Here is a 27,489-nt window from a genome sequence, read left to right as displayed (position 1 = left end):
GGAGTAATTTCGCTCGGGCGTGGAAAGAAGGCGGCTAGCGTAAGCGATGACACGGTCTTGGCCCTGTTGACGCTGAGCGAGGACAGCGCCGATGCCATGACCACTCGCGTCAGTTCGTACTTCAGTGGGCGCAGAAGGGTCAAAGTGTGAGAGAATCGGGGAAGTTGTAAGCCGCTCAATCAGGGTAGAGAAGGCTTTCTCCTGTAGTGGTCCCCAAGAGAAAGAGGCGTCTTTCTTAAGAAGGTCAGTGAGAGGGTGAGCGATGTCGGCAAAATTTTTCACAAATCGCCGGAAATAAGAGCATAAGTTCAGAAAACTACGGACATCGTTCGTTGAACAAGGTACAGGAAAATTTCGCACGGCGTGAACTTTCTGTGGATCAGGTTGGATTCCGGCGGCGTTTACGAGATGACCAAGCATGTTAATTTCACGGCGACCGAAATGGCACTTGGAGGAGTTTAGCTGAAGGCCAGCCCTGCGAAACACGGAGAGTATGGTTGTGAGGCGCCGCAGGTGGCTCTCAAAGTTAGGCGAAAACACAATCACATCGTCGAGGTAACACAGGCATGTAGACCACTTCAAGCCGCGCAAGAGAGAGTCCATCATGCGCTCGAATGTAGCTGGCGCATTGCATAATCCAAAGGGCATGACTTTAAATTGGTACAGACCGTCCGGTGTGACGAAGGCGGTTTTCTCGCGGTCCATCTCATCAACGCTAATCTGCCAATAGCCGGAGCGGAGGTCAATTGATGAAAAATATTGGGATCCGTGAAGGCAGTCAAGAGCATCATCAATGCGAGGCAGGGGATAAACATCCTTCTTTGTTATCCGGTTGAGGTGACGGTAGTCAACGCAGAAGCGCCACGAGTTGTCTTTTTTCTTTACTAAGACAACTGGTGATGCCCACGGGCTACTGGAAGGTTCAATGATGTCCTTGTCCATCATCCTGTCTACCTCTTTCTGTATGATGGCCCTTTCTGTTGCCGAGACACGATATGGCCGCCTATGAATGGGGCTGGCGTCACCGGTGTTGATGCGATGCGTGACAACAGATGTCTGGCCAAGTGGACGGTCGTCCAAATCAAAGATGTCCCGATAAGATGACAGGAGGTGACGAAGAGCTGTTGTTTGCTCGGAAGGAAGGTCGGGGGCGATCATCTTAGAAACATCGTCCGCAGGTGTCGAGTACGAAGGAGTGCATGACAAAGGTCCGTTCGTACTGAGGAAGGATTCAGAGGTCAAAAAAGAAATCTGAAAGTCTTCCAAAGGAGTGATATGCGCTATGGCGATACCGTGTGGCAACACATGCGACGAAAACCCAAAATTGAGGATGGGCACGCGAGCGCAGTTTTCGCGGATCCGAATTAAGGTGCTCGGTAGGGCAATATTACGCGACAAAACCACGTCAGTAAGCGGCGACACGACGTACTCGCCATCAGGTACGGGAGGACAGGACGTCAGGAGGACATTTGTAGCCGCCTGTGGAGACAGCCTTGCAAACTCAGCAGAACATAAGCGGTGTGGAGCACAAGTGGTTGCGTCGGCAGGAAGCGGCAGATCCAACTGTACAACACCTGCGGAGCAGTCAATTTGGGCAGAGTGTTTCGAAAGGAAGTCGAGGCCGAGAATTAGGTCGTGCGGACAGTGTTCAAGGACGATAAATTGAACAACGGTATAATGGTCCCCAATGGTCACACGTGCTGTGCATATTCCAAGGACAGGTGACGTGCTCCCATCGGCGACTCGCACGGTGCACGGTACGGAGGGGGTCAGAACCTTTGTGAGCCTTCGGCGGAGAGCAGCGCTCATAACTGAAAGCTGCGCTCCTGTATCGACGAGAGATCTAACAGGAACGCCATCAACTTCAATGTCCAGTAGGTTTCCACATGTAGGCAGGGTCAACAGAGGATTTGTGGGCCGGGTCGGAGTTGCAGCTTCACCTCCGGGAGCTGCACCGCCTAGTTTCCCGAAGCGAAGCGACCGGTTGCAGAAGGGGACGAAGAGCGGTGAACGAGAGGCGAACGGGACCTACGAACTTGCGGAGACGGGGAGCGGCTGGATCTTGGTGGAGCACTGTCGGCGTTGATGTTCCTAGTCGGCGTATAGGGCGAGAAAGTGCGATTGTCTGGTACTTGGCGGTAGTGACTCGGAGACGACCACCGAGGAGGCGACGACCAGTGGTTGCGGCAATGACGGGCGATGTGTCCAATACCGGAACAATTAAAACAGATGGGTTTATCATCCGCTGTGCGCCATTCAGCTGGGTTGCGACGGAGTGGTGGAAAGCTTTGCGTCTGGGAGCGAGCGGTCGGAGAAATTTGGTAGGTGTTTGTATAGCGGACCGAGCAGAGAGATGGAATGCCCAAACTTGGTATTTCCTCCCGAACGACCGCTTGTATAAGGGAGATAGCGGGTACGCTTTCCCGACAGTCTGAACGAACTGGAGCCGGGGCCATGGCCTCAAGCTCACGGCGAACGATGCGCGTTATTTCTTCCGGTCCTGTGGGCTGAACGAACCGCGGCGGGTCTTCGCAAGAAGATGTCGCGGCGGTATTGGGCAATCGGTCGAAAGTTTGAGTGACGCGGCGGCCCTTCGCTTGTTCGAAGCGCCGGCACTCCTTAATAATTGCATCCACAGTGGCACAATCCTTACACATCAAGAGATTGAAGGCATCGTCTGCAATACCTTTCAATATATGGCCAATCTAGTCTGCCTCGGTCATGTTGTCATCAGCCTTGCGACAGAGGGCCAGCACATCCTGTATGTACACGACATAGGATTCTGTAGACGTCTGAGCGCGGCACGCAAGTTCTTTTTTTTGCTGCCAGCTGACGACCGACAAGTCTGCCAAACAGGTCTCGCATTTTTCTTTGCAGACATCCCAGCTCGTTAGGTCAGCTTCATGTGTGTCATACCATTCTTTCGCAGTTCCCCTCAGATAAAATATTACGTTTGCAAGCATCATTGTAGGATCCCACCTGTTGTTGTCGCACACTCGCTCGTACATCGTAAGCCAGTCCTCGACGTCGGCGTTGTCCGTGCCACAAAATGTTCCCGGGTCCCGTGGGTGAGTAAGGATGACCGTTGGCACGGGCTGCCGAGGCGTTGTCGCTTGATTTGCCATTGTAGCGGCAGGTAGATGACGTCCGCTGCGAAGTTCCGTGGTTGTACCCAGCACCTCCACCAAAATGTTGCGGGAAGAAAGCAGGCCCACGAGTGTAAAATAACGTATATTTACAAATGATGGATATGGCGTTCAGGCAACTGCCAGACGTCGTCTTTCTCTAGTCCAATTCAACTTCTTCCTTGACTTCACCGTAATAATATATATATATATATATATATATATATATATAGTGTCACGTTTCGTCACGTATATATATATATATAGCGTCACGTTCTCGCGTCGAAACTCGGTAAGGGCTCTGGCGGAGTGGTCGAGCGCACTCTTCATTTATTAAGCGATGCTTTGCGACTGGTGTTTGTCGAATCCTCGATGACGTCGAAAAACACTCTTTGTATCGTCGGAGAAGACTTCTGAGGTGTTGCTGCTTACTCATGGGGAGACTTGGATTTATGTCTAAGTCTGGTTCGGGAAGTATGGTCGTCAGGGTAGATGCGGCAGAATCCGAGAGGACAAACGCACTGCGGGTTTCCACAATTTCCTCGATGTACGCGATTGTCGCGCCTTTGTGACGTGCTTGAACTCCTGGCTGAAGTTTGTCAGCAAAAACTTCGTTTTTCTTCCGTGCAACTCCTTTTCCTCCAGCGATCCCTCTTGCGACACAAATTTCACGGTCAAGTAGTAGACGTTGGTCACCCTCGATGACGCCTTCTACGTCAGCAGGTGTTTCGGTGCCGACGGAAATAATAATGCTGGAGCGCGGTGGGATGCTCACTTGATCTTCGAGCACACTCAAGGCGTGGTGACTACGAGAGCCCTCCGGCGGTAACGCTTTATCTTCCGACAGCGTTATCGATTTCGACTTCAGGTCGATGACTGTGCCGGGTTGGTTCAGGAAGTCCATGCCGAGAATGACATCTCGTGAACACTCTTGGATGATAACGAAGGTGGCAGGGTAAGTCCGGTCATGAACGGTAATTCTTGCCGTGCAAATTCCAGTCGGCGTAATGAGGTGTCCCCCAGTGGTCCGAATTTGAGGGCCTTCCCATGCAGTCTTAACTTTCTTTAACTGGGCGGCGATGTGTCCACTCATGACGGAGTAAGCGGCCCCTGTGTCCACTAAGGCGGTGACTGCGTGGCCGTCGAGAAGCACGTCGAGGTCGATGGTTCTTTGTCTTGCGTTACAGTTAGGTCTTGGCGTCGGATCACGGCTGCGTCACGTTGACCTGTGGCTGATACGTGGCGTTGACAGGTCGTCTTTCGTCGGCGTATTCTTTGCTTCCAGACTTCGTCTGGACGTCGGCGTGTCGTTGTTATGTCGTCGAGATCGCCTTTTCGGCGTCTTCGTCGGCGGCGGAGGATCTTCGTCAGTTCGACGAACAGCAACCGCACCTCCATCGGTTGCTGCGTTTAGTTTTCCGGATATGGGCTGACAGACCGGCCCCGGGCTGGGCCAGTGTATGGACAGCGCAGCGGCGACAGGTAGCGACCTGGTGACGGCGAACGGGGACGGTCGTCGAAGGCTCCACTGTTGCAGCGAGATAGTCGGCGATGTCACGTGGGCGCTCGCCTTGCTGTGGGCGCGGTGCGTTGATGGCGAACCCTCGCAGTCCCATCTCGCGGTAAGGGCATTGGCGGTAGCTGTGCCCGGCTTCTCCGCAGTGATAGCAAAGCGGATGATGGTCGGGGCGCGCCAAACGTCTGTCTTCCTTGGAATGCTGCGTGGGGCGACGGGCTGGCGTGTGGACGACGGAACGGTGTCGTCACTGGACCCTGCCGTGGACGCGGAGGACGAGCGTGACGACGGGCTATAGCGGCGTATGTAATCGCTTGCGGCTGACGCTGCGGTGATTCAGGGGCTACTCCGAGTTGTTGGAGCTCCTCACTCACAACGTCGGCAATCGAAGCCACTTGAGGCTGTGATGAAGGGAACAGCTTCTGTAGCTCCTCCCGCGCGACCACTCGGATAGTCTTGCGCAAGTCGTCGGTGGCCAGTGACTTAACTCCGGCGTAGTTTGTCGGGTTCGTGCGGCGGTTGAAGTGCCGGTTCCGCATTTCCAGTGTCTTCTCGATGCTGGTGGCCTCGCGAAGAAACTCGTCGACGGTCTTCGGTGGGCTTCGTATCATTCTGGCGAAAAGTTCCTCCTTTACACCACGCATCAGTAGGCGGACTTTCTTCTCCTCGGACATTTCCGGGTCGGCGTGGCGGAACAGACGGCTCATCTCCTCCGTGAAGATCGCGATGGTTTCATTAGGCAGCTGCACTCGGGTTTCTAGTAGTGCTTGGGCTCGTTATCGGCGTACGACGCTTGTGAATGTCTGCAGGAAGCCGCTTCGGAACAAGTCCCACGTCGTTAAGGCGGCTTGTCGGTTTTCGAAACACGTCCTGGCGGCGTCTTCCAATGCGGAAAAGACATGTCGAAGTTCGTCGTCGCTGTTCCAGCTGTTAAATGTAGCGACCCTCTCATACGTCTCAAGCAGTGTTTCCCGGTCCTCGAATGTTGAACCGCGGAACGTCGGAGGCTTCCTGGGCTGCTGCAGCACGATGGGGGACGCTGGGGCTGCCATTGGGGTTGACTGGGCGACGATCTTCCTGGTCGTCTCAGGCAAAAGTCGGTGCTCCGGGGGCAGTCCTAGCAGACTGTGGCTACCTCGCTGGTTCTTGGCGACGTTGGTGTTGTCTATATTGCATCATTCTTTCACGATGGATTTTATTGCACATAGAACATGTCATTTGTCATCGACATAATCTTATTACAGATAGATTTTACGCACTCTAGAGCGACTATCTTTAAGGCCCCTTTACAGCCACGTCACGTCAGCTTCATAGAACTCATAACTACACTGCGGACTCATCACCACGGACCTGGCGCTCTTTGGCCATACCTGGCCCTTGCGCCAATAGACACCATACATTCATTCATTGGTGTTGTCTTTCGCGTTCGGGCTTGGGACACGGCTTTGTGGGGCCGTCCGGTACATGAACGCACAAGCATCTCCACCAGATGTCACGTGGTGGTGACGTTAAAGAACACAGTAGCGATACTGTGAAATACAAAACTAACGTTTATTGGGCGAACCTATGCCCACAAAAGCAGGCTACTTAAAGCACAACGACAGCGGCGAACACAGTCGGCGATCGTTGAAAATCTGATGAGCGGGTCAAGCGCGTCGGCTTTTATACATCAGTCGTCGAATGTTCCAGAGTAATCGCTGGGATCCGCGTGCCTTCCACAAAGTTCTACGCCATTCGCGTCAAGCATACATGCAATCAGATTACATAAGGTTCGGCGACAACAGACAGCGGGTAGAAGCATCGATAACATTCTAGAAACTTCCGATACATGTCCTGCGCTGAGCGATAAGATTTGTTAAGCGGTGAAACGTGGTCACCCGATAAAGATAAACAAGTACACGTGTCAATACATATTTCTCTATAATTCTTCCAGAGCTAATTAAAAAAAAGAACGCTACTAGAAATCTTTATTCTACACTTTCGCTTATTTACTTGTTCTTGGCAGCAGTGTTCTTCCTGCACTTCTATCATGCGAAAGTCCGCTTGATGTGGTTCCTTGTTTGTCAAGTAAAGGAGAGGTGTATCTCACAGGCGTACCTGTGAGGTACACCTTATTTCAATTCTCTTTTGCGGGTTTACGCGTCTTTATGGCGAATGGTGGGCATCATTCACATTTGGTCTAGTAAAGGTACCGCCCCCCTCATTTGCATATAAATGTTACCTTGAGGCGCCCCCCCACCTCCACCCCCCCCCCACACACAAAAATCCTGGGTACGTGCGCCTGTGCATTCTTGCAGTGCAGTGATAATGCACAGATCTAATTTTCAGAAAAGCCGGCAAAAGTAGCGGGGGACCGGCCTCACAGTCTTAACTTGCGGAGTTCTTTATGAACTCCTTTCAACGCTAGAACACAATACTCGGACGAAATGACTTAGACAACGGTGTCGCGATGCTATACACCGCGATTGAATCCGTTGGTGTTAGTCGGTTAACCACGGCGCGCGCACGTCCGCGCAGCCCGGCGAGGTTGCGCGCCGAAGGCTGCAAACAAGAGAGGAGAATCTGCCCCAACAAGATGGCGGAGTGACAACTTCCGCTATGTGTCCAAAGAACTATGAATATTGTTGGTGTCGGCGTCTTCGCATCGGCGGCCATCATAGGCATAGCAGCCAGAGGCCTTAATTTTTGCAGCATAGAGTTTCTAAATAAATACCCTAGAGGGAAATATGGCGCTATTGTCTACAGGGGTTCTCCTGAGCGTTGCCTCAACCTAGATGGGAATAATGCATGGAGGAAGGAAACTGAGGAGAGGCCCTACCCCCTCCGCGCGCTAGGAGAAAAGTGTGGAGGAAATGACGTAGTAGGCTCTCCTTTGTTTTGCTGTTTTTTTATTTCTTTGCTGTAGTGGCCTCGCCTTTCGGGCCACAATGGCGGCTTTGTTATTGTTCTGTGCGCTCACACGTGTAGCTCCGTAGGTTTCGTACCCTGGCAAAGGCGCCGTGCGGGCAGGTTTGCGTTGGTCTCCGTGTTTTGTTGCGCTGCGTTGTCTGGACAGTGCTCTCCCGGATGTTGCTGTGGCAAAGTGGGACAGGAGGAACTAAAATTCGTGAAATGAACGCGCATGCAACGCTGTACCCAATGTACCGAGCCACGGCAATGGCTACGGACGAAGGAATATTCGCGGGAAATGTTGCCCTCTTTCGCGGAATCATGCTAACGTGCTAACGATTGCTTAGTATTGCTGCGGAGCGCACGGGTCGGAGCAGCACGGTTGCGCGCAGCGCGGCGTGGTTTCGCGAGAAATGTAAACAAGAGAGGAGAGCTGGCCCGATAGGCGGAGCAACGCCATGAGCAACGCCAACTTCCGGCTTCACTTTAGCTTCACAAAGAGTGACGTCCGGGCCTCTCCTTAGTTTCCTTCCTCCGTGGGAATAATGTGAAGTACAGGCTTCGAATTGACTTCAATCTTTAGACTAGCAGCATTTGCTTACGGCGCAGTAAGCGAAGCTATACTCAAATATTATGGCGTAAAATCTAATTTTATTTCTGCACTATATTATATAATGCACAACACGATACATAAACTTTGTATGACTGAGATTGAAGCGCGGTTTATGGTTTATCACTAGGCCACACCAGGGTATGCATTCTTGTGCGATTCTGTTCCCGATTTAGCGCCAAAGAGTAATTACTTATTTATTTTTACAAGAGCAATAACAACCGTGCATGTTCTTATATAAAAATACTCATCAAGTACTTATGTAAATAAAAATTTTGTATTGTGAGAAAGTGTTGTGCCCTTGAGAGGAATGCTACAAGTGTCGTCTGCTACGACGCCTGCTTGCTGCGAGACGACAGGCACTTGCGAACTCTCGCTCTTTCGAAACGCTGCGTCGGCTGTCACGATTGCTGAACGTCAAGTACTTTTAAACACATCTGCTGCACTGCTAGCAGGGATGCTTGAGGCCTCCTACGAGTATGCTTAATTTTATTTTATGATGACGTACCGCTTCCGAAGCGTTACGCGGTGGCTTTGCACTTACTCATTTTGCGACACTAGACTAGAGCCAGGAAGCAGCAACCTTTCCTACCACAAGTAAGCTTGTGTTCTCAAAGTCCTAAAACACGCATTTCAATGAGCACATAAATGAGCAATGCGTAATGAAGCCCTCAATAAAATTTGATTGTCAAGCCACCAGAAGTACAACTGTCTATGTCTTGTATCAGTAGTGCCTTCTTTTTCCTATTCTGAAGTTTCATAAAGCACGTAACGCTACAGCGCCAATCTAACACACTTAACAAACCAAGGTCCAAACGGCCAAAACATGTTCTTTCAACGTTTACGACGCCGTCGCTTTCTTGTCAGGGCTTCGACACCACACCGCGACTCAACCATCGTCCCAGCCGCTGGCCCAACGCGCTATCGCCACTTCGAGCAACAGAACTAAGGCAGAGAGCTTTGCGTTGCATTGTCCCACTGCAGGTTATAGCAACTGCGCTTGGAGCGAAACCAAAACTGCCCAAAAATACTTGTTTGCCAGTTAACAGAATGCCAATCCGTAGCCTGTACTTCTCATCATTTCCACGATGGTTGAACGATCGCAGTCAGATTTCCCTCTCATTATACTAATATGAAACTCTATGCCTTGCAGCCTCTGATAGGTGCACGCCGGCGAAGTACGGCAAAGTGTCGCCTCGCGTTGTCGAACTTCTAGCATCGGTAGTCGACAAAATCTCTGCGAGTCGCCACGCGTCACCCTGTTTCCGACTGACGCATTGGCGCGTGACGAAGCTTGCCGACGCGTGTCTGCGGCAGGCGGCGTCGGCATAACCGAGAAAACAAGCACAACAGCGGAAGATGAAAGAGCGAATACTAAACGGCAGATGGATGACGCGAACCACGAACGGCAAGGACCAATGAGAGCCGCCGCTTCAGTGACGCGCGCGCTGAAAACTGGTTTCATCATAGAGTACGAAACTCTATGGGTTTCATGCGGACCCACCCGACCGCTCGATGCGTAGTCGTATCTGGTATCAGCCGGACCGCTCGTTTCGTACTATCGTCTGCTCGCGTCAGCTCTCGCTCGCTCTTGTATGGTTCTCTTGGTTTGTCTCGTTCGCACTTGTTTCGGTTGTCATGGTTTGCGATTGTTTTGTAATCTGATTGTAAGTGCGACGCGAATTGTGTAGTACTTTCTGGAAGCCAAGCGGAACCAGCAGTTACACTGGAACCTTCGACGAATCATGTATAAAAGCCGACACGCTTGATCTGCAGATCAGATTTTCGACGATTGCCGACTCCGGTACATGTCTTCCTCAAAACTTTTGCCTCAATATATAGCGAAGTGAAAACACATATAGAGCTGCGCTCAAATTTCACATTAGAAAATATCGTAATCGTTAGTGAACTACGGTGAATTATTTTCTAGGCGAATTATGCCCCCGCTTTTCTGCACAGGGTGTGTGTGTTTCTATAGCCTTTTGTGGCTCAGTCCCGCAGATCACTAAGATGTACATCCCAAGTCCGCCAGTATAGTGTCCGCATAACATTCACGAGTGACCTCATCACACTGCTACTGCTTCAGCGTCAGGCAGTGCGGCACTGCGGATACGAGTCTGGCTTCTTGGTGCAGCAACGCGTGCCGGGCCGCACGGCTGCTGTCGGAGCAGCTAGAGCCGTGGCTGGATGCGGCGCTGGCGGGATTCCCGGCGCCGCTGAGGGCCATCAAGCTGCACAGTGAGTATTGGGCGCGAGCCGGGGGCTCGAGCGGCACATGTGTATACGTTGCACCATTGCCGGCGGCAGTGTGCCGCCGGCTGTCGCAGGCGCTGCGCCGCCGCCTCTCGCTGGCCAAGCTGTGGCCCGCGTGGCGCGCCGCGGTTCCCTCGCATGACTGGGCCCTGCTGGACCTCACCGCCGTGAGCGCCGAGGCCGTGGCGCGCAGTCCCCGTCCGGGCACGCCGTCGGCCCGCTTCGTATACGCGCGCGCGCACGAGCTGTGCGCGCTGCTGGGTTCCGACGAGCAAGCGCTGTCCGGGTGGCTCGAGGCCTTGGTGGAGCGCAGCGTGGCCAGCGCCGCCAGCGCCACGTGCGCCGCCGCGGGTCCCCTGGCGCGCCACTTCCTCGCCGTGTGGTGCGCGGCGGGCGCCGAGGCCGAGCGCCAGATGCCCGCGCTGCGACCGCTGCGCACCCTGCTCGACGAGTGGGCACGAGCCCTGCTCGAGCGGTTGCTAGGGGACGCCCTGCTGCGACAGCTGCTCGACAACGTCGCCAGCGATGCGCCGCCCGACGCTTGGTAATTCTTGCGCATGTCTTGCGCGTGTACGTCTCCCTAACCTAGCTGTGACGTCCTCTTTCCCTCCCCTTGGTTTTTCTAACTTGTCGTGCGCACTGACTTGCCCTCTCGACTATACGAATTTCGCGGTGTTACGAAATTCGTATGAATAAATGAATGAATGACTTTATTCCCCATAAAACGAATTGTATGGTGGGGTTCTGGGTAAAAAGTTGTGTGCAGGCTACTTGACCAACTCATTACCCATGAAAGGCAACAGGAGGAAGCAGGCGCTCACATGTGATTACACAAGGGGTAGGTGTAGACTTACAAAAATATATGTGTACAATCAGGAAGCAATACTTTTTAATAATTACAACAGCAAGTAGTCTGTGTGCAGAACTAAAATAGTAAATTCCATGAGCATGATAGATTAGTTTAAAAGAATCTTGAAGAAATAAAGGAAGAAAACATGAACATAGCACCATGTTCAGTACAGCACATACTCAGAAAAAGAAAAGAAATAGGTCATATACAGCATAGCATATGCAAAATGCAATAAACAACTACAAAAATTAGTCTGACTGGAAGTGGTTTTACAAACTCCATAAGGCCAAAACACGTATGTTGTGTAAGGTGAAGTTGTTTAGTAAAGTCGGAAGTGTATGCCGAAGCATTTGCTGGCCATAATTCGTTGTTGAATGTGGAATGTTCCATTATTCAGGTGCCGTTGTGTCATAGGCTGCAACATGTTCATGTAGACGAGCTATATTTTGGATACAGTTAACCGCGTGCTTGAGTTCCTTGAGATAAGTCAGTGCCAAATAGTGCTGAAAGAGATTTTGAATTCCAGGTAGATTAAGTGTTGTGAACAGTGGCTGAGTAGGAGCATCGTAACGCTTATTGCATATCAAGCGTATTATTTATTTCTGCAAGATAGAGAGACAGTGTATATTAGTCTTGGAGGCCGTGCCCCATGCTAGACAGCAGTAATTAAAATGACTTGAAGAATAAAGCATTGTAAATTAGTACATTTATTTTGCTTGGAAAATATTTAAGACAATACACTACACCTGGGCAGCAGTGGCGTAGAGGTAGAGCATCTGCCTCGCGTGCAAGAGGACCTGGGTTCGAATCCCGGTGCCGCGCAATTTTCCACCGGATAAAAAAAAAAGAACAGAAAATCCGCGTGTTGACAAAATTGCATAAACAGGCCTGGAGTGTGGCCTGATCCCGGTGACCAGAACTGGTAACGCACTCCCTCACCAGAGCAGGTTTGGCCAACCTGGTGCAGTACTTGGCCACAACCTCCTATATGAATACAAAAATCAAACCCCGGCCCCTCAGTCCCCAGCAGCTGCGAAGCAACTGACCACGGCGGCGGTCAGACCTGTGATGCAGCAGAGGGTGCTAAGATTCCCTGGATCCGGACAGGCCGCCGTTGGAATCTGAACCTGGCAACGTTTAACACTAGAACGTTATCTAGTGAGGCGAGTCTAGCATTGCTATTGGAAGAATTAGAGGGAAGTAAATGGGATATAATAGGGCTCAGTGAAGTTAGGAGTACAAATGAAGCATATACAGTGCTCAAAAGCGGGCACGTCCTGTGCTACCGTGGCTTAGAGGAGAAATGAGGACTAGGAGTCGGATTCCTGATTAATAAGAATAAAGCTGGTAACATACAGGAACTCTACAGCATTAACGGGAGGGTGGCAGGTCTTGTTATGAAACTTAATAAAAGGTACAAATTGAAGGTCGTACAGGTCTACGCCCCTACATCCAGTCATGATGACCAAGAAGTTGAAAGCTTCTATGAAGACGTGGAATCAGCGATGGGTAAAGTCAAAACAAAATACACTATACTGATGGGCGACTTCAATGCCAAGGTAGGCATGGAGCAGGCTGGAGACAAGTCAGTGGGGGAACATGGCATAGGCTCTAGGAATAGCAGGAGAGAGTTATTAGTAGACTTTGCAGAACAGAATAATATGCGGATAATGAATACCTTCTTCCTTAAGCGGGATAGTCGAAAGTGGACGTGGAGGAGCCCGAATGACAAGACTAGAAATGAAATAGACTTTATACTCTGCGCTAACCCTGGCATCATACAAGATGTGGACGTGCTCGGCAAGGTGCGCTACAGTGACCGTAGGATGGTAAGAACTCGAATTAGCCTAGACTTGAGAAGGGAACGGAAGAAACTGGTACATAAGAAGCCGATCAATGAGTTAGCGGTAAGAGGGAAAATAGAGGAATTCCGGATCAAGCTACAAAACAGGTATTCGGCTTTAACTTAGGAAGAGGACCTTAGTGCTAAAACAATGAACGCCAATCCTACGGACATCATTAAGGAGTGTGCAATAGAAGTCAGTGGTAACTGCGTTAGACAGGGTACCAGTAAGCTATCGCAGGAGACCAAAGATATCATCAAGAAATGCCAATGTATGAAAGCCTCTAACCCTACAGCTAGGATAGAACTGGCAGAACTTTCCAAGTTAATCAACAAGCGTAAGACAGCTGACATAAGGAAGTATAATAAGGATAGAATTGAACATGCTCCCAGGAAGGGAGGAAGCCTAAATGCAGTGAAGAAGAAACTAGGAATTGGCAAGAATCAGATGTATGCGTTAAGAGACAAATCCGGCAATATCATTACTAATATGGATGAGATAGCTCAAGTGGCAGAGGAGTTCTATAGAGATTTATACAGTACCAGTGGCACCCACGACGATAATGGAAGAGAGAATAGTCTAGAGGAATTCGAAATCCCACAGGTAACGCCGGAAGAAGTAAAGAAAGCCTTGGGAGCTATGCAAAGAAGGAAGGCAGCTGGGGAGGATCAGGTAAACAGCAGATTTGTTGAAGGATGGTGAGCAGATTGTTCTAGAAAAACTGGCCACCCTGTATACGCAATTCCTCATGACCTCGAGCGTACCAGAATCTTGGAGGAACGCTAACATAATCCTAATCCATAAGAAGGGGAAGCCAAAGACTTGAAAAATTATAGACAGATCAACTTACTGTCCGTTGCCTCAAAAGAATTTACTAAGGTTCTCGCAAATAGAATCAGGAACACCTTAGACTTCTGTCAACCAGAGGACCAGGCAGGATTCCGTAAAGGCTACTCAACAATAGACCATATCCACGCTATCAATCAGGTGATAGAGAAATGTGCAGAATATAACCAAACTTTATATATAGCTTTCATTGATTATGAGAAAGCGTTTGATTCTGTCGAAACCTCAGCAGTCATGCAGGCATTACGGAATCAGGGTGTAGACGAGCCGTACGTAAAAATACTGAAAGATATCTATAGCGGCTCCACAGCCACCATAGTCCTCCATAAAGAAAGCAACAAAATCCCAATAAAGAAAGGAGTCAGGCAGGGAGATACGACCTCTCCAATGCTATTCACAGCGTGTTTACAGGAGGTATTCAGAGACCTGGATTGGGAAGAATTCGGGATAAGAGTTAATGGAGAATACCTTAGTAACTTGCGATTCGCTGATGATATTGCCTTGCTTAGTAACTCGAGGGACCAATTGCAATGCATGCTCACTGATCTGGAAAGGCAAAGAAGAAGGGTGGGTCTAAAAATTAACCTGCAGAAAACTAAAGTAATGCTTAACAGTCTCGGAAGAGAACAGCAGTTTACGATAGGTAGCGAAGCACTAGAAGTGGTAAGGGAATACATCTACTTAGGGCAGGTAGTGACCGCGGATCCGGATCACGAGACTGAAATAATCAGAAGAATAAGAATGGGCTGGGGTGCGTTAGGCAGGCATTCACAGATTATGAACAGCAGGTTGCCATTATCCCTCAAGAGAAAAGTGTATTACAGCTGTGTATTACCAGTACTCACGTACAGCGCAGAAACCTGGAGGCTTACGAAAAGGGTTCTACCTAAATTGAGGACGACGCAACGAGCTATGGAAAGAAGAATGATGGGTGTAACGTTAAGGGATAAGAAAAGAGCAGATTGGGTGAGGCAACAAACGCAAGTTAATGACATCTTAGTTGAAATCAAGAAAAAGAAATGGGCATGGGCAGGACATGTGATGAGGAGAGAAGATAACCGATGGCCATTAAGGGTTACGGACTGGATTCCAAGGGAAGGGAAGCGTAGCAGGGGGCGGCAGAAAGTTAGGTGGGCGGATGAGATTAAGAAGTTTGCAGTGACGACACGGCCACAATTAGTACATGACTGGGCTAGTTGGGAGAAGTATGGGAGAGACCTTTGCCCTGCAGTGGGCGTAACCAGGCTGCTGCTGCTGCTGATGATGACCGCACCTACAACTTGGGACAGTTCTCCCGCCGGGAAGTCGTAATGGGTTTTCCACGTCATATGCTCATCGAAGAAGACACCTAGTGTTTTTATTCTTTTTGAAATTGCAATGTTGGAGCCCCCTATAAGTAAATCTGTTTCTGGTGTAATTTTCTTATTTTTAGCTTGAAACAACACTGCTTTAGTTTTGTTAGCATCAATTTCAAGGCTGTTTTCAACATACTATTCGCAGCCTTTCCTTAGAACAAGGTTTGCTGTCGTTATGAGGCTATGTGCATTCTTTGATTTAAATGGTAGTAGAGTTGTGTCGTCAGCATAGATAATGTATTTTGTGTTAGGATCGACATTCACTAAGTAATTTACATAGAAATTAAACAGAAGGGGTCCCAAGATGCTTCCTTGCAGAACGCCAACCTTGACTGACCTGACATGTTATAGAGCGTCAAGTTGCACTTGCTGTTTTCTGTGTTTCAAGTGCGATGCGATTAAGTCGAAAGCTATGCCCTCTATACCACAATAACTTAATTTTTGCAACAGTAGAGAATGATTTATAATGTCAAATACCTTACCCTAATGTTTAAATATTCTTAGGATTAAAAAACGTTCTTCAGATTATTCAGAATGAATTCTTTTTGTGCAAGAAGGGCAATATTAAAGCAAAAATGTTTTTGGAAAGCATACTGGCAACTAGAAATCAATCTTTTTTTTTCAGTAAATACTGTTACGCGGCAGGCAATAATTTTCTCTAATCTTTTCGAGAAGATGGGCAAAACATGAAAGGCTGAGTGGTATCTGTGCATGAATCAGTCTTTTTTTTGCCGCAATTAAAAGTTAGAAAAATTGGCATGTGGTCACTAACGCTGCATGACAAAACACCTGCCTTTATGGTGCATGGGGTGAAACTGGTTATGAAAAAATCGAAGCACATTTCCGTTGTGCATGTAACCCTTGTGGGTGTGATGATAGCATTGAAGCACCCAAGAGATTGCGACAGAATAACAAGGTTGCGCTTCGCTTTACATTGTGCCAGAAAACTTATATTGTAATCACTTCCCCATACATTATTATATTCATATTCAGAGCTCTACAAAAGAATTTTTTCTAAGAACGAGAACAAGCATTCAGCATTACCAGTTGCCGAGTGGTAGAAAGTAGAAAATGCAGCCCACCCACAAAGAACAGAAAGTACTTCATAATCTTTAGTTGTAACATCGAAGCAAGCTAACATCTCCACCTCGGGATTTTTTTTTTTTTTTTTTGATTAGGTAAAGCACTGCTAATTAGGGAGGTTTCAAGGAAGCGAAGTCGGCTCATACCACGTTTCTGAGAGCATAATGGTGTCAAAATGAAAGGACAGACTCCCATAAATATGTCAAGGTCATCAAATTTGTGTTTTGCTGATTGGCAATTAAGGTGGAAGCATCCCATATATTTTTTGTGTGCAGGACCAACAAAGTTTAAAAACTGCTTGGGATCAACCCATTCGGTGCTTGCCATGAGTGGGAAGACTGTGTGTGTTCACTACTCAGCAGAATTATTTCACCAACCAATGTATTTCGCTCAAGGTCAGTGACTGATGCCAACACTTGCGCACGTTCACAATTGCATTTTGCATACTAAAACCTTCTCGTTGCGATGTCATGCAAAGTGATAGTGATTTTCTTAAGCCCATGCTTTGGTTGCACGAAGGAGGACTCTATTTTGCACGGCCATGTTTTCTGTCATATACAGATCGGAGTGGACAGTAGGCAGGATCTTTCTTTTTCACCATTGTTCCTTGATTTTCAGACACGTAAAGCAGATGATAATTTCAGGAATCTTATCAGTTTTAGACGGCAGTCTGTGAATCGCTGAAACGACACTTTCAGACAGTGGCGAAAGCTCAAGTTTGGAAGCAATCTTGCTTACTTCCGTCATGAGAGATTAATATTTTTGCCACTTCAAGCCGTGAATTTCTATGTTGAGATTACGAGCGTGAAAATCGAGGTCATTAATGTCAGTTGATAGCTTTTGTATATCGGTGTTTACTTTGGCCTCTTCAAGCTTTGTCACCCTAGAGTTGATGTTCTTTATTTGAGTATTATGATTTGTTACCTCCTTAAAGGGACACTAAAGTGAAAAATGATTTTTTCTGCATCAGTAAATTACTTTTCTACAACACCAAAAACACCACTCTTACAACGATAAGACATTTGGTAAGCCAGAAAAAGCGCAGGAACGAAATACGGGTGGCGACGCCTACTTAAGTTCCCGCACCTGGCGGCTGTGACATCATGGATTCTTATGGCATCTTCTAGGGCCTACTAATTATATATAGCGGTACAGACTGACTACATTGTGTTCTAAAGGAACCAAATATTAAACATGGCAAGTTTCGGGAACCTTTACTCAGCCAATGCTGCCCAAATGCGAAAACATACTTTGGAATCCCCGACGTCACGCTGACGTACAAGCGCTGAGGTTCTGGCGCGAAATTCAAATACTGATACTTGGACCTTCATTTTCTCATCTAATAATCAAACTATCTTTTTGAAATGTTTGCCTGCAGGGTTCTGAAACAATGCTTCATTAGTCTAAACTGATTTATTGTTTCAGTTTAGTGTCCCTTTAAGGATCTTATCATATTTTGCTGACATGAGGTTAAGCAAAGATTCCATATCGCTGACTGCTTTGTTTAGGGGAAGCAATTCATTGGGTCTACAATTAATATAGAGTAGCAAAACTGCAATATTACGCTCTTCGCTTTCTCGCCCAATAGAAACAACACTTTTCGTCCTGCGACAGTACGCACATTTCCAATTCCTTTTGTAATCCTCACTCTTAGATTTAAACGTGGATTTTGCAATTCCAGAACAAGAACCAAGGTGGTATGGCTGGGAGCATCTGGAACACTGCATAAAGCTACCATCTGCTTGTACTTCAGTTGAAAATCTCATACAATTGACTGTTGAAAGAGCTCCCCCCCCCCCCCCCCATTTCTAAATATATTTCGTACATATCTACAGATGTACAATCCGTTAAGGCAGATAATGCAAGACGTTAATAGAGAACAGTGGCAGCAGCAGCAACGTAGTAAAAAAAGAAAATGGCTAGCAATAGCTAACTAAAAAAATTGGCTGAAGGCTTAGCTTGGTTAAGCCTGGAAGATTGCGAAAGCAATACCCTTGGCTGCGCCTTGGTTCGGCTGATGGTGTGGACTTGGTTGCCCTTTGTTAAACTTATGTCTATACATCATCCGACATAGCGCAAGGCAGCGCGCCGACCACTGTGAGGAGCCGAGCTGTAGCCCCATTTATCCTCCTAGTGTGACGTCACACCAGCGAGCGCCCTCTCTCGGTAGCGCCGCAGCAGCGGCGCGTAAGGCTTCGCCTCCACCATCGATGCCGCGAGCTGGAGCCCCGTCTCTCGGTCTGGCGTGACGTCACACGGTCACATGACGCGCAGCTGTGTAAGGAGGCGCCACGACCACCGATGGGCCGAAAGTGCGAGCAGTATTGCTTTCGCAATAAAATGCATGCACCAAATTTCAAGATTTGCGATGCACAAGTTATATGATATGTTCACCATGCCACCACTGCTGCCGAATCAACTGGGGGCGTGAGGTCCAGTTGCTTTTATAGGTGCAGGGGCGCTTCCGTCGCTGGTGGGTGGCTTGCGAACAGGAGGCCAGGTAGAGATATCAGAGACCCACAAGGATACAGGAAGCTTGCAGATAATGCCACTTGACGTTGTGCACAGAGCCATGTTCCAAGCCACGATTGTGCGTAACAGTCACAGCCTGGTTAGAATCAGCAATTGCAAGATTTGCGATGCACAAGTTATACGATGTGTTTGCAACGCCACTGCTGCTGCCAAAGATAACCAAAGAACTGAAATTTGTGCATGGTAGCTGTACAGCAGACATGTGCTGATGCCAATTTACTGCAGGCTGAAAAGGTTTCACACAATCAGCGACTTGAGTTGAGGGCATGGAAAGAACCACGAAATTGTTCGAAAACAGAGCGGTATATAACTTCAGGGGCTCTCATATCGCTACCAGCACGGAAAGCTCGAGCAGCCAAAGTGTTTCGCCGGATTGTTAAATTGCACCTTTGGAATGCCAGAAACGGCAATCTCGCCATAAGTGGAATTGCGCAAACGAAAGGTGGGCTCGAACGTTCCATGCATTGTGATGTCATGAGGTTTAGACAGCGTTTGCTTGTGACAAAGTACGTTTCGACGTTAAACAAGCATTACATCTTATTAGTGCCATGCGAATATTGGCATTTCCAAACAGTAGTTTCGAATATCATACTAATCAATATTATTTTCAAAAAAGATTTATTAATCTTTTCAACATGTCATGATCGCTACGTTCAGCTTCGCTGCAATATAGTTGTTATGCGGTGAAACATCTGTCGCGCAGTGAAGCATATTAAGAGTGGAACGGGGCGCTGTAATGTGGCCAAGTTTGTGTTCCTTACGCACAGCGCCATCTGCGGTCACAGTACAAACACCGAGATGTCTAACAAGTGTAACCGATATGTCTAATCAGAATAAAAAACATTGGTACGGCTGTTTACGCGTCCTCTGATCAACGCAATAGCGTAATTTTTAATTTGGGCTGTATTTGGTGGAAGTGCTGGGTTTCTCTTCGAATATCCTGGCACTCCGCAGTCGGATGCTATAACCAGCTATTGAAATGAATGATCCGGGACTGTCCCAGGCTGCTGCTCCCATGCCCCCGGCCATTGTCTGCTCTGGCGTCATCCGGCAGCGCGATCCTGCTATATTTAGCGGCACAGACGACCACGACGTGGAAGACTGGCTCGCTGAATATAAAGCGCCTATAAGTGGGACGACCACTCCAAGCTCACTAATATGCTCTTTTACTTGACTGACGCAACAAACATTTGGTACCGCAATCATGAATCCTATCTTACCACCTGGTCAGCTTTCATGACAGCTTTGGCAGAGGCCTTCGGCCATCCCGCCATTAGCCGGTTTCGTGCTGAGCAGCGCTTGCATGGTAGAGCTCAATTCCAGGACGAGACATCCACCAGTTACATTGAAGATGTGCTCTCGCTCTGCAAGCGTGTCAACTCATCTATGGACGAAGCTGACAAGATCAAGCACGTCATGAAAGGCATCAATGACCATGCCTTCCAGATGCTCGTTGCGAAGAGTCGCCAGACGATTGCCGAGGTCATACAGCTTTGTCAGCAGTACGACGAGCTGCGCAAGCAGCGTGCCTCAACATGCGCTGCTCACCAGGACACCGCGGATCTATCTCCCTTGGATTTCGGTCGCGATGCTGCTGACATCTCTGCTTTAATGCCGGAGATAAAGCAGTTAATCCACCAGGGGGAAGTCGCACGCCAACTCTCTCTGGCGAATAGCACACCCGAGCCGTCGACAACCTTGGCTCCTTCGTTTTGTCATGTAATTCAGACGCAAGTTGCCCTGGTGCTGCCACCTGCCCCTCCTCCGCAACCTGCTGCTGGACCGCTAACTTACGCTGACGCTGTCGCTCGGCCTTACACTCCTCTGGCTCCTGACGCCTACCAGGCCACCAGAACCTTCCATGTACTGCCAGCACCTTCACGTCCGATTCTTGTCACTTGCTTGGCCACCGGTGCCCCTGTCGTCAACCCATGGGGAACACCTGATATCCAGCCAATATGTTATTCCTGTCATTTTCCGGGCCACGTCGCACGATTCTGCCACCGTCGCAGCCACCGTTTACCTGAAAGTAGGGGCGCCTCAAGCTACAGGCCTGCTCGACTTCCACGTCATGAGCCATCTAATCTTCCTCCGTACTTGTCCGGACTCCAAACGGGGCTGTTCACCTAGCAGCACTAGTTCTAGGTTTGTAGCGATAAGCTGAAACAAGTCGGTGCTATAGCGAAACGGCCAAGCAAGCGCTTCTCGTCATCGTCTTCGTTTCACCAGCACCTAGCCCACTGCCCAGTGCCTTCAGTACAATCTATTGTTTTGCTCATCTGTTCTTCTCATTAACTTCCTATGTGCAGAAAGGCAGTTTCATCATGCCTTGCTGTTGATTATCTCTTTGTACTTTGGCATTTAGTCAATGAATTCTACTGCACTAAATTTTGTCTCATTCTTCCACAGAACAATTAACTCCAGCATGCTGCAGTGCCTATGCATACGAGTTTGGAGCCACTTTTCTGCACAACAGCGATTTGATATTCGATTCGAAGGTATTCGACCCAATAACTATTCGCTTTGAACTCAAGATTCACTATTCGCATAAGCCTATATTTTATTCTAAAAGAACTAAAGAATCCTGACAAGAACGTTTTTTCCTGAACAAGAATGGCCCAAACGTGTGCACGTGATGTAGCCTTCCAGATTGTCTACCAGCTGTTATTTCCTCCGATACTCTGTCACTACGATCCCCAGGCTCCTACGGAAGTGCGTACAAGTATACAGATCCCAGTGGTGTTGACCTTGGTGCAGTACTTGCACAACGCGAACCCGGCTGTGCAGAATATATACGTTGTCGCCTACGTGAGTCGCACGCTCACAAAGGCCGGGACCAAGTATTCTGTCACTAAAAAAAAGTGCCTGGTCATTGTGTGGGCTGTCGCAATGTTCTGACCCTACCTCTATGGCTGTCCTTTCTATGTCACCAGGGACCATCATGATCTGTGCTGCTTGTCGTCCCTAAAGGATCCCTCTGGCCAACTTGGCCGCTGGGAACTTCAGGTGCAAGAGTACGACATACAAGTGGTGTACAGATCTAGCTGGAAGCACACTGATGCAGGTGCCCTTTCTTGGTGTCCGCTACCACCTGATACTTTCTCAGCACTTAACTTCGGTTCTATGCCGTCGGAGCAGTGTATAAGGATGCATGGATTGTTAGTATTAATGACATCCTGTCCACCCCCATCCGTTGCCTCGCCTTCCTGCGCGATCCGCCGTCGAGCCGCTCATTCCGCTCACAGCCGCTTGTCGAGCCACTGTGCACGAAAACCTGCTCTGCCGGCGGAACTATATGCCTGATGGTCGAAAGTGGCTTCTGGGCATACCACATGGTCACATACGTTCCGACATCTCTGCTGCTTTTCATGCCGACCCACAGAATGTTCATGCCGGCGCGTTGAAGACATATACGAGGTTGCGTGAGCGTTTTTACTGGTGTGGAATGTACACCTTTGTGTGCAAGTACACTCTTGGCTGCACCACTTGCCAGGGATGCAAGGCGCCTCCTCAGTGTTTGACTGGCACACTTAAACCTCTACTTTGCCCATAATGCCCTTTTGACCATGTTGGCATCAACCTTTACAGCCCACCAGCATTGACCAGCTCACCCGCTATGCTGAGACAGCAGCCCTTCCTGTCACTGTAGCACATGAAGTTGCATCTTCGTTGGACGCAATTTCATGCTTCAACACGTTGCGCCTTGTCAAGTTCTCAGTGACAGAGGCCGTGTGTTTCTGTTAGAAGTCGTCGAAGCCCTCCTTACCGAGTGTCACATAATGCACCACATGTCAGCGGCATACCACTCATAAACTGCAACGGTTTAACTGAGCATTTCAACTGCACTCTTGGCAAAATGCTCACAACGTACGTCGCGTCCAGCCATTCCAGCTGGTACATGGTTCTTCCTTTTGTAACGTAAGCTTATAACACTACAAGGCAAGCAACTACTGGCTTCTCACCATTCTTTCTGTTTATGGAAGAGAACTGTAGCCAATGTCCGTCACTTCATTGTCCCCTTTGTAGGGGTCATTGCCTCCTGCTTGAACCGAAGCGGCTGTCCGACAGGGGCACCACCACTGCCACTCGACAAACCTGCTTTTGCTCTTGAATAAAGCCAGTCAACTCTCCGTTCTCAACCTGTCAAAATGTGCATTACTTGCCTCTGCTAAACCGAACTCCCAACAGAACCATTGTGCACATTGGACACTGTACTACTACACCAAACCGGCGCCTTCGATTGTCGGCCCATTTCAGAACTCGCCAAGTACGCAGAAGAGTGCCGGCAACTTTTGAAAACGGAAGATGAAGCTCTCTAACAGAATAGATATGACAATGGCTTAACCACTACAACATTCCGTACTGGCTCCCTTGTTTGTATTCTACCCCACGTTCCGGATTTTTCGTCGAAGCTTCTGCCTCAATATCATGGGCCCTTGCATCGCCTACCATACGTTTCCAGTGAACTTCGTCATTAAGCCTTTCACGCCGTCTGACGACCTCTGCCGTTGCGGTCGCGCCACCATACACGTCAGTTGTCTTGAACCCTACTACGATCCGTTATCGTATCATCACAAGTTGCCAGGATGGCTCGTTGTATCTCGTGGGGCCATTGTAATGAAGGGGAGAGCTCAAGCATCACTCCTGCCACTTGTCTGCTGAAGAGGACTGATGCCTCAGCGCTGTGCCTCAGTCACTGCGCTTATGGCTTCCCGCTAAGTGTCAATAAACCAGGTAGCAACAGCACATATTTTTTAACAGATGGCTGTATCTTCAGAGTTTCACGAAAGCGTGCTGGTCGCAAGCTAGCTTGCGACGAGTGTCCTGTTGACTGACCTGACGTTACGCCTTCCTGTGGCAACAGGATACCAATGAGGACATCCAGCACTTGGCATAGCTTGGCATATCTCGGCTGATGTTCGCACACCTTGTGCTGTGCCGTGTATAGCAAGAGAGGTATAAAGGGAAAGGCAGGGAGGCGAACCAAAAAGAAATATCTGGTTTGCTATCCTGCATTGGGTAAAGGGAAGACTAAAACAGGAAGAAAGTACAGCATCGAGGCAAGCGAAGGCAAAAAAAAAAAAAAACATTAAAGTGCAATTGCTTGCACTTGTGAACGCATAAGTATGCAAAGTGCTAAGTGCCGACACGAGAGGTGCACGATTGTGACTCCAATGTAAGCATAGGAGACACAAGGTACTTGATCCGGCGTCCGACTTTGACCAGCAACCATGCACCAGCAATTCCCAACAAGTTAAGATGGGATGCGGCGTTGGATTGGTCGTCATGGCTATACTGACTACAAAAACAAACAAAATGGGACTCACCACGTTACTTCTCTGTCCTAAAACGCCCTTAAAAGCAAGTAAGCCTGTATGTTAAATTTTAGCACCCCCGCTCAGTACAATGCAAAATTGTAGGCCGCTGCTTTCCTGATAGGGCTCACACCCCTCTATCTGGTAAACTTGCAAACATTTCATGGTGATGCACATAGTTCAAGAGGACCTGTTGTCATTATGGTGACCATTGAGCTTCTTGTGGCCTGGCATGGGCAGCTTGCAGACCAATTTGTCCACCTTCCTGATAAGAGAAATGATGAAGCCATGACAAACATGCAAACAAAAAATGGTAAAACAAAAGTTAGTACAATAAATTAACAAATCACGCTTCTAGGTGAAGTGTTCAGAAACATACCTTGTGAAGATTCTGGCCCAGTGGTGACACATTCACTGTTGACTTGTACGTTCAGGGACAATAGAGTCCAAAGGGGTGAACAAATATGAGCCGCGTCTTACACGTTGGAGTCGAAAGGAAAAAAGAGCATCAATTACTATGGTGGAAGTGTGGGTGAGCTGTAATTCATGTATGACTAACAAAAGTGCACAAAATGCTCCATGACAAAAAAGCACACACACACAACATTGTTCCAAGTGTGCATTTCTTTCATTGGTGTTCTTGTGTTGTCTGTGTTTAGTGAAACCTCGATTAAAGTTTTTGCCACTTAACCAGGTAATAAACGAAGTAATTTTATTATATATCAAATTCAAATTATTCCAATTGTATCACCGGAAGTAGTACATTTACACTAATGTGCAGTGAATTTATCGCAGTGTATAATTTATGCAGAAACAGACACAGCTTAAATAAAATTATGGGCTTTTACATGCCAAAACAACAATCTGATTATGAAGCACGCCATATTGGGGGACTCCGTATTAATTTTGACCACCTGGGGTTCTTTAACGTGCACCTAAATCTATGTACATGGGTGCTTTTGCATTTCGCCCCCCATTGAAACGCGGCTGCCGTGGCTGGCATTTGATCCGGCGACTGCATGCTTAGCATCACAACATCATAGCCACTAAGCAACCACAGCAGACAAATCTATGTACATGGGTGCTTTTGCATTTCGCCCCCCATCGAAACGCAGCTGCCGTGGCTGGCATTTGATCCTGCAACTGCATGCTTAGCATCGCAACATCATAGCCACTAAGCAACCACAGCAGGCAAAGAGACAAAACTGTTTATTATTTATGCCGTACTCCGTGTTAGGAATTTTAGCAACGTGGCAAAATAACAAGAGCCTTGTTTGAATTGCCTTTTAAGAGCAATAACGTTATAATTATTATTTTCCACTTTTAAGAAATGACTACAGGAATCTGTTTTATCTGCCTTGCTCGCAAGGAAATTCAAAGTTGAAGATGCGAAGCAGTGCTTCTTTGCTCCCCGGTGCATACACCAGGAAGCTGCAAGATTAACCTGCTTTCGTGGGTAGTTTCATAACAGACTGTGCTTGGTTCCAGCGACGAATTTTCACACAAGCTAGCACACTTTTTAAAAGCACGTCATTATGCGGCCAGACGTGGCACATCTCTAACGATGAAAGCCATGCATGCAGCCATTATGCCAGTGAAACGTCGCAGGTGATAAAATTCACCGTCCTTAAATATGTTCGCCTGGTGGTGGCTATCGAATGTTGGACTCATAAACTGGCTGAGATATTATTGTTGCCTAATTGAAATGAACCTGCATGATGCTGTTGGCAAATATTACTGCCATACAATTTGAATCGATAAATGGCACGGACTACAATCGATATCAGTGGGCTGCTGCTTACCACATGTGAGTGAGGTCGTAAAACCTTTATTTAAGTAGTAAAGTCCGATAAAAGCAATCGTCTGCTTATATATAAAAAAAAAAAAGACACCATCTTAACCACGTTTGTGGGTATGTGCATTTATAGATCAAATATTTAGCTGTGTTGAGTGCCCCTAGCAGAAAAAATACAAATTAAAGTATGCGACCAAATTACAGTAGCTCCACTTGTGTGATTCATGCTGGTTTGTGCCGCGATTGATTTTTGGCCCTCTGTGGGGATTGTTGGAACTTGAAGGGTGTGCGGGGCCTGGTGTAGCCTCCAATATCGCTTCATTCACACAGAATGATCTCGTAGGCCACATTAGCAGTATCTGGTAGGATTAATGTCGCATCCTGTGTAATGCAGCGTGGACGCCAGGTGTGGCAGTTTGAGAAAATCACTAAATTCATTATTTTCCATCGATTTCTTTCCATGAATGGTGGTGTGTTTGCAATTTCTAGTGCCCCAACTTTCATTTAAGTTAAAAATCTCTGCAGCAAAATTTTTGTCCAGTATACTTTAAAATAAGTTCAAATATAGTAACTATAGGAATAGGATTTTCAAGTCATGCCGTAATTTCCATAATTCTTGAAAATGGCAATATATAGAAGAGACTGACGACTGGGCAGAATGTGTTGTGAGATGTTGATGGAAATTAAATCACCATGATTTATAGCGATACAATCCAGTACAATATTCGCGCTCTAAGTAGGAATTATAATTTTAAATTGGCAAAGAAGGCTTCATGATGATGATGATTTATTGGCATCCCCTTTGAAACTGAGCGGTGACAAGTAGCCACCAAGCCTGCTTAATTTAATCACGTATGCTACACATGTTTTTCATCCTCGCATTTTTATATACATCTCCCTCATCTTTTTTTTTTTCCCTCAAAACCTTTGTACCTACCTTGTATAAGTGCCTATGCTGATACATGATCCGGGCGTATCAATTCCTAGAGATAGATTACTTTGACAAGTTTCTTTAGGGATTCGCTGATATTGCCATTTCATGCCAAGTGCGCCTTTACTGCGTCATTTTCGGTTGTTGTCACATGCATCATCGCTTATTTATATGTGTGCTTTCAATAAAGTTGTCTGCTGATAGTCAGTGTTTGTCCATATATCTTTCTTGTGTAGTTCTTGCCATTTCACGCCGTGAATAGTTTCAGGATAGATTTTAGTTGATAGCACATTTTCAGGCAGTCATTTACATACAGGAGGAAGAGAAGTGGGCCTAAAACTGAATGTTGCGGAACACCAGAGGTAATGGCTGCTCTGAAATATACGTCACTCACTTGCACAAAGGAATCTTGCAATGCTCTTGTAAATATTGAAACAATTTTACGTATGTCATAAACTGCAATATCACTTTTTTGGTGCGGAGCAAGAACAGGTGCAGCACACTGGTGATGTCTGTCCCCCCTTTTCCAAAATTTTTTGTACCAG

General features: G+C 47.8%; 1 protein-coding gene across 4 annotated transcripts in view; it reads left to right on the top strand.

Annotated features, from left to right (window-relative positions):
• LOC126539340 (transcription factor RFX4-like) overlaps positions 1 to 27,489 on the top strand; it is a 40,026-nt gene that overhangs the window by 11,797 nt on the left and 740 nt on the right. Inside the window, exons 5-7 of one of the 4 annotated variants that reach the window (XR_008614309.2) lie at positions 10,227 to 10,378; positions 10,448 to 10,937; positions 16,647 to 16,766. Coding sequence is in view for 3 of the 4 variants with exons in the window: in XM_055075533.2 (XP_054931508.1) it covers positions 10,227 to 10,378; positions 10,448 to 10,937; positions 16,647 to 16,662 (658 nt within the window). In the remaining variant the exon portion in view is untranslated. Of the gene's footprint in view, positions 1 to 10,226; positions 10,379 to 10,447; positions 10,938 to 16,646; positions 17,263 to 27,489 lie in introns of those variants that run through there. The other 3 variants (XM_055075533.2, XM_055075532.2, XM_050186157.3) reach the window with 3 other exon arrangements.

Source organism: Dermacentor andersoni, chromosome 11 (assembly GCF_023375885.2).
Source record: "Dermacentor andersoni chromosome 11, qqDerAnde1_hic_scaffold, whole genome shotgun sequence".
NCBI classification, from domain to species: domain Eukaryota; kingdom Metazoa; phylum Arthropoda; class Arachnida; order Ixodida; family Ixodidae; genus Dermacentor; species Dermacentor andersoni.
Note: the sequence above shows the minus strand (reverse complement) of the source record. Positions and strands in the feature narration are given on the sequence as shown.